The sequence below is a fragment of the Buceros rhinoceros genome, unplaced genomic scaffold (assembly GCF_000710305.1).
Source record: "Buceros rhinoceros silvestris isolate BGI_N320 unplaced genomic scaffold, ASM71030v1 scaffold17385, whole genome shotgun sequence".
Classification (NCBI taxonomy): domain Eukaryota; kingdom Metazoa; phylum Chordata; class Aves; order Bucerotiformes; family Bucerotidae; genus Buceros; species Buceros rhinoceros.
In genome coordinates, this window is record NW_010412519.1 from 19158 (window position 1) to 29486 (window position 10329).

Genomic DNA, 10329 nt, shown 5'->3' on the forward strand with positions numbered 1-10329 from the left:
AGAGCTTCCATGCGTGTGACACCTATTATTCCCCTGTTTCTTCCTCAGAGGTGGTTGGCCATGGCAGGCCTCACTACGGTTGAAGGGTTTTCGACGAGATACTCGTCTGCTGTGTGGAGCAACACTGATCAGCAGCTGCTGGGTAGTGACTGCAGCCCACTGCTTCAAAAGGTGCGTTTGTGAGTGGGGAGCCCCAAAGGACACTCAGTGATGAACAAGATAGCGTCATACCTGTTTATCCTCCCAGCCCAGTGGAACCACATGAGCAAAGTTTCTAAACCAAGACCTTCAGGATATGATGTGTATGATCTTGGAGCAGTGTCCCGGTTTGAGCTGAACTTCCTGGTTTGAGCTGAAAACAGGAAAGTTTCAGCTCAAACCAGGAAGTTTAGCTCAAACCGGGACAAGCAGTTATGAGGATGGCTCGCTATAGACTTGCTTTACCCTTCACTGCTTACACTTGCCCTCTTAATTTTGAGGCTTTACAACTTGAAGGGGAACAGCATCTTGCGCTGTGAACAAAAAAGGCCACAAGCCTGTTGCAACTATTGTAAACCATTTTATAGGAAAAGACAGTCCTGTCCTGTGCATGGTAGGCAGCAATTTGAGACACTCTTTGACTGCAACAGCTGGCATTATCACATCTGGTAAAGAGGTCTCACAGTCCTGTAGCTGTCACTGTTTAATCAGTTTGCAAGGAGGTTGTTCAGTCTCAGAGCAACTGAGACTTGAGTGACTGTTACCCTCTTAGTAGGTGTATCAAGATCTTGAGTCTCTTTTTTTGCAGGTTTGGTGTTGATGTGCGGCGCTACCTGCTGCGAGTGGGTGATTACCACACAGGCGTGAAGGACGAGTTTGAGAAGGAGCTGCCCGTGGAGGCAATAGTTCTCCACAGGAACTACTGGGCTGGCAGCAACGATAATGACATTGCCCTGGTCCGCATGCGGGGTAGAGAGGGACACTGTCTCTCTTTCAATCGCCACGTTCTGCCTGTCTGCTTGCCCAACAGGAAAGAGAAGTCTGACATCAACAGGCAAGCCTGCATTATCTCCGGCTGGGGAGACACGGGTGAGTGACAGGGCTTTGAGGGGCAAGAAAGGTGGGAGAGGCTGGGTTCAGAAGCCTGCATGGGCCATTAATTTGTATTTGCACAACTCAAGGCCATGTTCTAACTGCTTCTATTGTCTGTGCAAGCACATGGTGTGAAGGAGCGCAGAGGTGAGATGATTTTTGTGCTGTTGTGTCTTCTTTGGTTTTTAAGGCTTCTTGAGCCTGACCATGGTGGAAGTTTTGGGTGCCGTAGCATCCCTCTGAAGCTGTGGGAGAGAGCACTGCTGCCATCTGGTCACAGTCCTCTCTTTCTTCCCCTTTCTACAAGCGTGTTTGCCCACAGGAGGCCCTGAGGCAGTACAGCCTGTGCAGAGCTGGTGTACAAAGCCTGTGGGAGGCTCCCATGATTCCATGACCTCCTGCCTTCTTCATGATACTGTAGTAGTGAAGTGGGGGCTTAGAGATGGGAGGAATCTCTCTCGGACTACCTTGCTCAGTCTCCCTGAATATTGCTGCAGGGACAGCTGGGCTCTGAGGCTGGTTTCCACACTAGGTTCAAGACAGCCTGTACCTGTTCTCTTGCATCACATTGCTATGGAGCTTCCTAGGTAAAAGGGAGCAGGGAATATTCTAGAAAGTATTCATTATTAAATACTTGACTCTCTCAAGGCGATGTTTTAAAAGGCTGGGCTTGATGGACTCCTGACAGGGATGCATTAGCAAGCTCTGGAGACAGCTTTCAACTCTAAACAAAGCTTTAAAACCAGCTGTCCAGTCCAGCCCCATCTGAGCATCGGAGATGCAGTGCAGGGCCTGGGCAAGGAGGCCTTTCTGGGGCTGCTGTGAGTGGAGCAAAGCTGTACGTTCAGAAAGACTTGCTGCCAAAAGGCAAATAGCCCCAGGAGCTTGTCTGTTGATTTTGGACTTACCCATCCTTCCCAGCTGTTTCCCTAGCCGTTACCCTAAGTGTTTGACTGCAAGCGTTCATTTGCCTTTGGACGCCACTGCATCGGGTGCATGTGTCACTTTGGAGCGTCTGGGGACGATCAAGGAGCAACTTAGCCACGTAACTCCCTTAAGCTGTACTGAGGCTTAATGGTTAGAATCCCTCCCACACTCCAAACCCGGCTTTCCCAACTTACTACCTTGTGAACTTACACAGACCTTGGGTACAGAAAGGTCATACTCTAATATAGCTCACGCACCTTATGTTCTGAGTAAGCCTGGGGTAAAAAGAGATTTGAGCAAATAGAGACAATTTGGCCAAAGATGAAATGAGCTCCTTTTGAATAATATTTGGATGCCTCTGAAACATCTTCTAAAACTTCTCTGAGGATTGAGCACTTTACAAAGATTACTGCATTTATTCTCTTGAGAAAACGCTGTCCTTGGTTTAAAGAAGAGGAAATGGAGGCTCAGGGAGGTGAAAGAAATTGAACAAGGTTCAAGTTACTTGTTGGCAGAATGAAGAGTAAGACTCATCCTTTGATCTAACCTTTTTCTTCAACCACTTCTCAATTTCTTTGATCTTACCCCTCTTTTTTGTGGTCTGGCTTGGCAGCACCGTTTTCCTAAGTTCTGGTAGTTCAAAGATGCTGAGATTGGCCTATTTCTGTGCTGCAGTCTGACATGAAACATGCAAGTATCTGTTTTTGTGTGGAGCACTGTTGCTCTAGGTCACTGCTGTTGTCTGTAGGTGAATTGGTCTGGCTGGTCTGTTCTGTTCTAGGCAAGTCCTATTCGAGAACTCTGCTGCAGGGGGTGGTGCCTCTTCTCCCACGTGAACACTGTGAGGTCCGTTATGGGCAGAAGTTCACTAACCGCATGATTTGTGCTGGGAACCTCTCTGAAGATAAACGGGTGGACAGCTGCCAAGGTGACAGTGGAGGACCACTCATGTGTCAGAGGTCAAACGGACGCTGGGTCATTCTGGGGATCACTTCCTGGGGTTACGGCTGTGGTCGGAAGGATTCCCCGGGCGTGTACACAAAGGTCAGCAAATATGTACCCTGGATCAAGAAAGTGACCAAGCTACAGTGAAAATATCTGAGCTCTAGGAACTTCAACGTACGGTCCTTCTGCAGCAGAAGGAGGCTGTGGCTTCAGGCCTGTGACTGATGGAGATTTATTTTGTCGTTGGACATTGGGAAAAGACTTTAATGTAGAACTGGGAGAAAAACAGTTATGGCTGATTCTTTAATGTCTTTGGTTTCACTTTAGTCTGTAATCTCTGAGCAGAGAAAGCAGGTGCCCACTGTTAAGAATGATACGTCCGTGTCGCTCTGACTGTCTGAGCCCTGTAATGCAATCACACCTGTTCCTTTGCCCTGGCACACAGAAATGACAGAAGGGGAGAGATACCTGCCTTCGTAAATCTGTTCCTGGTTTTGTATGTTTGCACAGTTGCAAAATGCTCTACGGAGAGGTGAGATGCTTGGAAGATGGCACCAAGTTCTGGCATAATGGAAATCTTCAAATATTTTTTCGTAACAGCTCTCTTCAGTTCCCAGAATCAGAAGATTTGACCTGAGCTGAGGAACAGGCCAACATTCCGGATTTTTTCCTTCCCTGTTATGTCTCTAGGGGGAACCTTTTATCCTCTGAAGAGAGGATCTGCTCCCATATGCACACTTTAAAGTGTCTGTCCCTGCTAAGAGATGCTTGTACCTCCTGCTGTATGCCTCTATCACACATTTCTAGCTGCCAGATGCTCTGATTTTATTGCTGCTTTCTCAGTAGAGTGGTTCTTTTGTGTTTGGGGTTTGCTTTAATTTCTTTCCTTAAAGCAGCATCTCCTAGAATCAGTTGTTGGTGTGAGAGTAAATCTTCATTTTTAAGAGACAATCTCTTTCTTGCCCTCATGATTACTATGAAGAACTTAAAAATGAGACCCAAAAAGGCTGAGTAAGGACATCCTTTAAATCCAAATGTAATGTTATTCCCAAACATTCAGGTGTTGAATCACAATTTAACAGCACTGCAGGGACTTTCTCTCAGTACCTTATTCACCGCAGTCATTAGCTGCCCTTTATTTGCGATGCTAGTCTTTAATACCTCTGTGTTCACAGTTCTCCCATGAAACATGGAAATACTCCTGCGGTATAGATACACCCTGTCCTGGGTTCAAATTACTCACTCCTTGTGTAAAACAGTAAGTGTGCCACAAAGCAGCTCTCCACTTTCTTGAAGCGTGTCCTGTTCTTGTGACCTCTGGGTGATGCTTCCTGTCTTCTTTTCTTTGCACTATTTCTGTTTTCATTCCCCTCAGTGGGACTAAACTGGCTTAATTCGGGGGTATGCAAGCGCTGTCATCAAGCTGTAGCTCTCAGCCTGCACAGAAATAGCGCAGAGACAAAGCAGGGGTTATTTAATACTTCTATTTCTTCCTTCCCTCTCATCCAAACAAATGAACAGAGTTTCCTCTTAGGCCTTAAGCACTTTTGTAAGTTAATTTATTATTCTCAAGTAGATAGAAAAATGTAAAAATAGACAGAAGAGCTAAGTACATGAACAGTTGTGCAGTGCACAGTGTCTTCTTGCTACGCACAGAGAAAACAGGTCTGCTCAGCAGCAGGGGCAGTGAGCTTTGATGTATAACCAAGGACCCGAAATGGAGCACTAACACAGGACGGGACACGCAGATCTTGTGCCAGATGTGCATGCTTGGGGTTCACTCATGCACTGTAGGGCAGGCAACGACTGGGTCAGGCGCCAGCCTGCTCTCTGAAAGGTCTGCAGTCCAGGAGCTGGGGTGTTCAGGGTCTGGGTATTACCAAGGCAAGAACAGAAGGCAGAGCACAACCTGGGGATTAGCCATGTTGTATTACAGGGCATGTGGTGACAAAGTCCTTGAAATTGCTTTGGATGCAATAAGTAGTGATGGCCTAAAGCTTTAATTTGTTATTCTGTAAAAGAGCTTAATGTAAAGGTGCTGACCTGGTTGATTTTTGTGTGTGAATGCTAAACCGAACAGTTTCGTTTACCCTCACCAGCATGGTTGGGTTACCAGTGTTGCAGTGGACTGTTTAAAGATCCTGCTTGGAAACTTAATTTTAGTAAAGATTTGTAGAAATCTTTAAAACATGCGATGTCAGAACCCTTGCAAACTGGCATTTGAGACAGATGTCTGCAGTGCAGTTTGTGCTGATAATCCTGTTTGAAGCGCCAGGCTTCATCCTTTGGCAGCACTGTGCTGGGCTTCACGCTGGCTGTGTTACCCTGCAGCTGATGGCAGAGAGTCCCTAAGACACAAGCTGCAGACTGCTCCTTATCTCCCAGGAATTAGAATGATAGGAGGACTGAGGGCAATTCTGTCACAGACCCCTGGTTTGGCTGGAGATTAAATGCCAAGTTCCACACTGGCAGCAACAGTACCTGTCTGGGAAGCATGGAGGGATTTAGCTTTTATTTTCAGCCTCCCCTAAGCCATCATGATACAGCAGCTCAAACAGAATTTCTGTGCCTTGGGTGCTGTCACATCTCTAGTTTAACTTGGTTTGATCTTTCTGTTTGTACCCGTAACTCCACCAGGCATAGAAATACCCGAAGGGCTGAGGTTATTTCCTTAAGCCTGGCATTATCTTCTGAAATTCCTATGTTCTAGTCCAAAATGTGTCTTTCTCCTGCATCTTGTCACCGTGAAAGCTGTGAGAATTCTTATAATTAACATCCTCTGAGTCCCGCATGAGCCAGGAGGAAGGCGGTATCCTTTACCTACTTTTGCACCTTACTGGTACTGTAGGCAAGCCTGCCAATACTCTCCTCAATCGTCCTGCCCTGTTTCAGAGCTTTGCTCTTCTCTGTTTAAACTGTGGCCCAAGCCGAACTCACGTGCTTTGCCGCTGAGGCTTACTCAACTGCCTGGTTGGATGAGCGGCACTCAGCCACCCTAGGACTGTATTATGTACCTAATGCTGGCCAGCAGCAGCTGTTTCAAAGGATAGTATGTGTGAGTTTGTGCTGAACAAGTTTTAACAACCTTGCCTTTTGGGGAATTTTGTTCTTGGCCCATTTAAATTAATTACTTGCATTACTATTATTATTATTAAAAACAGAAGTACTTGGTCCTCTAGGTGTTGTACAAACACTATGCACTACCCTTTTGTGATTTTTCTTTTTCTAAAGTGTGAGAGTTTATATCCCTAACTTTAAAAAAACTACTTAATGTAACCAGCCTTCATCTTCCATATAAATGTTTAATCTCTTATTTAATCCAACTAAGCTCTCAGCCTCAATATTTTCTGGCAGTGAGAACCAATATAATTTTATCCTCCATAGCACGTAATTTCTTTTTATGGTTCCTGAATGAATTGCCTTTTGTTTTCATTGAATCCCATCTGTCCTTTGTTCTCAGCTATGAGAGGAAATATGGGGTCTGGCTGTATATTCTCTGTTGTCCATTCATCTAGAGATAGTCCCTTTTCTAAAACTGTGGCTTCTCTGTCTCTCTTCAACCCAGACTGTCTAGGTATTTGATAACAGGCTGACTGTCTCTCCGTGTGTTCTCTTTCTGCTGGATCTTTAAGCTTTGGTAACCGGAACTGAATGCGTTTGCCAGGGGAGGCTGGCATCCGCTGATAATTTTCAGTAGTATGTTCTATAGTAGGCAATGCTGTGATTTCAGCGCTGTATGTGTATTATGTATGTATGCTGGAGCGAGCTTTAAACTTGCTAGTGTGGTCTTGGTGGCGGCCTAGCTACAACGGGATGAAAACCCACCAAGGTCAATTTGCCCCATGTCTCAGGCATGTGCCGCAGCCGCTCTGATCTCAAAGCAATTGCTGTAGGATCGTCTGGGGATCGTAACGCAGCTCTGGGCAGCGAGCACCTCAACAGCTCTGTAGAGCTTTGCCTTGGCTGATGTACCTGTAGGGCTGATACAGTCTGTCTTTGCAGCATTGGTCCATTGGATAAGGATAATGCACATACACTATCTCCAGGAGCTGAGAGCTCAGTCACTGTCGTTGGTAGCTGCACTGTGTCACAGGGATGCTGTGAGAGAACTTCCCATAGCAGTATGATACACGATGGTTAAGTGAGAAAAGGAACGCCACTGGCTGGGCTGGGAGCATTGTCAGGAATGAAAACATGGCTTTGGTAAGGGTCTAAGGAGCAGCTATTAGTGCTCCAGGCCACCCCTCTTTGGGGAAATACCCCAGTGCTCCACAAAGGCTGACCCAGTACTGGTGTCTTCCTGACCCACAGTGCCCGCACTGGTACCCTTATCGGCTCTGTCTTGACACCAGTCCAGGCTTTGGCCACCTGAAGCTGGATTAAAGATTTATCCCTTTCCTGCAGCTGAACACTGTTCTGATGATTTCTATGAATTATGTTCTATGCTGTAATTAATTGGGCAGCTGTTCATTAAGCTGGGCAGGATGTCGATTATCCTTATAATCTTCCTACACTTGTAGCAGAGAGTAACAGATCAGTTGCTCAAAGGTATTAGTGGAGGCATTGATGAGGAACCAGGAACATGGATATTCGCTATCGCAGGGGTAAGAGATGTAGGCCTGCCTTTTGTCTGTCCTCCTTCCTTTCTGAAGCTAGTATCCTGAAGTCTGTCACCCCCCATAAAAGCTGCAGTGATCCATCAACCACTTGAAGAGATATTTTTATGTGTATATTCAGCAATCATCTGAAAGCTTTCCAGAGATGAACTGCACTGCGGTATTTAATGTCATCTTGATAGACTTGCTGGATGTTTCTTGCAGCTAGAGGGAACAGAATGGCCCCAGTGGTAACCAACTTTCAACCACTCCTTGTGGAATGAGACATTGTGACCTGCACCAATGCACGTCTCTTGGGCTGTATTTTCACTTGTTCAGAAAAATATTTAATTTTCCACCTCAAGAAGAAAAACTTGCTTGAGTAGTAGCCCACTTGTTCCTATTAAAATATCTTTCTACTAGCCAAGGGCTGAGTACCTCTGAAATCAGTCAAGTGCCAAAAGTTTCACGTCCCGTGGATCAACAGCAATGGCTCATAAGGTATGCTAATAAATGGATTATACTGTGACTGTGTGGGCTCTCTCTTAATTTTAACAAAGGAATCTGTTCCAAGGGCAAGTTTTATGATTTTTTTCAGCACTCAATTAAGCTAATTAAATTTCTGTATTAATGTTATTTTTAGAGCAGCTTTAACATGCTAAAGCACATTACAAAGTCAGCATCATCTTAGCTGGCATTATAATGAAAAGCAACAGTTCTTCAAATGCCACATTTTTGGACATCTGGAACAGGTAAGGGGTATCTGCAGGTCAACTCATTGCTCTTAACAGGATTTAATATATCAGCTTTATAATTTGTTGTTGTAGATCTTTCTATACTACCTTTGAACAAACTTGTTCAGCATGATTTAGTCTCCTTTCAGTCTAGGATTCCTGTGTCACCACTCTAAGGATCAAAGCCAGCCTCTGCAAAAGTGGAAGCGGGAGGAGGGAAATGCCATCTGAATGAGCCACCAATGTGAGATTCATGTTCTGCTCCTCACCACCACCCTCTGCCACTGAAATCTGCGTTGCTGTATAAAAAGTCTGTTTTGAAAAATAGTCCAGCTTCTTGCAAGGTACTGCTACTGCAGTGACTTTCCCAAGTCACTAGGGTTAGAATGGTGCTTGGTGTAGCTGATTGCCCACAGACTCCAAGTATTACAGTGTGTAATTTTTTGAGTGTACTGACTCCAGCCTGCTGTTGGGAACTGACGTGCTCACTGAAGAAAGAGCTGCTTGTGGTTTACACCTCCCTCGCTTCATGCCTGCCTTTGGGGTTTTCTACACCTGCCTACACTTCCTCTCATGCTCGTGCGCTGGGAAGCAGAGTGTGGGCTTTTTAGATTGTGTCCATGTACTAGCGGGCACTGCTTCACCAAGTCAGTTCTGCAACGCTCTTCTATAGTCACTGCCTGGGAAAGAAACAAAGTCGAAACTGTGGTTAAGGTTACAAGTCTGTCAAGTCTCGTGTTTTATATTAAAGCACTTGACTGCTGCCTTCATGTGGTGAAAAGGCTTGGGAGAAGTGTGTGGCATGAGCTTACTCATTTCAGATTGCCAGCTGTAGGATAGCTAGCTTTGGACTTTGAAACCGAAAAATTAATCAGGAGGAGACCATACTTTAAGCGGTTTTCTAACTAGGATAGCTACTATATGCATTGGTAGAGAGGAAGGTGGGCATTCAGGAACCACCACTGACATTAAAAAAAAAAGTCTTACTTGGGCACAATTTCCTCTTTCTAACAGAGGAAGGCAGCACACTGCTCAGACAACCTGGGTTGGCTGGGTTGGGTGCAGTGCCACTCTTAAACTGGCCCTTCTAGTGCTGGTACCTAGCAGTGGTAGGAGATGTCTATGGAATGGTGTTTATGTCCATATTGAAAAAAAGAAGTACAGCCAGCAAAACGGACCTTTAAGTATGTGGCTGATCCAGTTAGAGTCATTTATGCTTAGAACATTCCTTGGATTTAAGATGTGCTGATGGAGGACAGGAGTAGGACAGAACAAATGAATCGGTGAAACCCTGGTGCACCACTTGATCGTCCCCTCCCTGCTTTTCAAATCCCGCACATTCTGCCAGAAACAAATCACACCTTTCTCCTTGCAGGTTTTCAGAGCTAACCTGTCTCGTGAAAGGAAGAAACAACTGCTTTGGATCAGCTTTACCAAAAAGAAACTGTGAAGCTGTGTTGCTCTGATGCCAGTTAAGCAAAAGGCCTTGTTTCTTCTACCTGTTTATACCTGCGCTGGCCTTCGTACAGACATCAGGGCAGCTGTGGCTCAGAGGGCTGAGCTGAAAACAGGTGTAACTCAGTGTTGGGTTCATGCTCAGTTGCTGCCCAACAGAAGAAACAAAAGGGCAGGAATTAAAATTGCAGCAAATTAATCCTCCTGGGAAATGTTTGCTGAGCATGGTGACGTTCCCAGCCCATGCCTGCCCTGGGGCTCAGGAGCCAGCAGCAGGTACCTGTCAAAGGTTTCCATGAGAAGAGGTCATGCAGCAGCTTGCTGTCATGTTTGCCTGACGTGCTAGCCTGGACAGTGGGCCCTGCTCACTGTGGAGACAGGGATGTGGAGCAGATCTACTGTGGCAATGTATCTGGACAACGCAGCTGAAACCACTTTAAAAGTTCATACTTCTCTGTTAATTTCTTCTCAAAAGTAGAACAAAACCTCTTTAAACAGCAAAACAACCCTCTTTGCAGTTTAATTAATCTGCTCTGCTTAAAACTGAGCTGTATGCAAAGAAGAAAATGTGCTTCTAAAGGTTAGTTCTGCCTTTACTCTTT

At 45.5% G+C, this 10329-nt stretch overlaps 1 protein-coding gene across 1 annotated transcript in view; it reads left to right on the forward strand.

Annotated features, from left to right (window-relative positions):
- Window positions 1–3313, forward strand: part of LOC104493713 (neurotrypsin-like) — a 15798-nt gene extending 12485 nt beyond the window's left edge. Inside the window, exons 13-15 of the mRNA XM_010136442.1 lie at window positions 49–171; window positions 788–1068; window positions 2780–3313. Coding sequence (XP_010134744.1) covers window positions 49–171; window positions 788–1068; window positions 2780–3090 — 715 coding nt within the window. The 3' untranslated portion in view covers window positions 3091–3313. The remainder of the gene's footprint in view (window positions 1–48; window positions 172–787; window positions 1069–2779) is intronic.
- Window positions 3314–10329: the final 7016 nt, after the last annotated feature.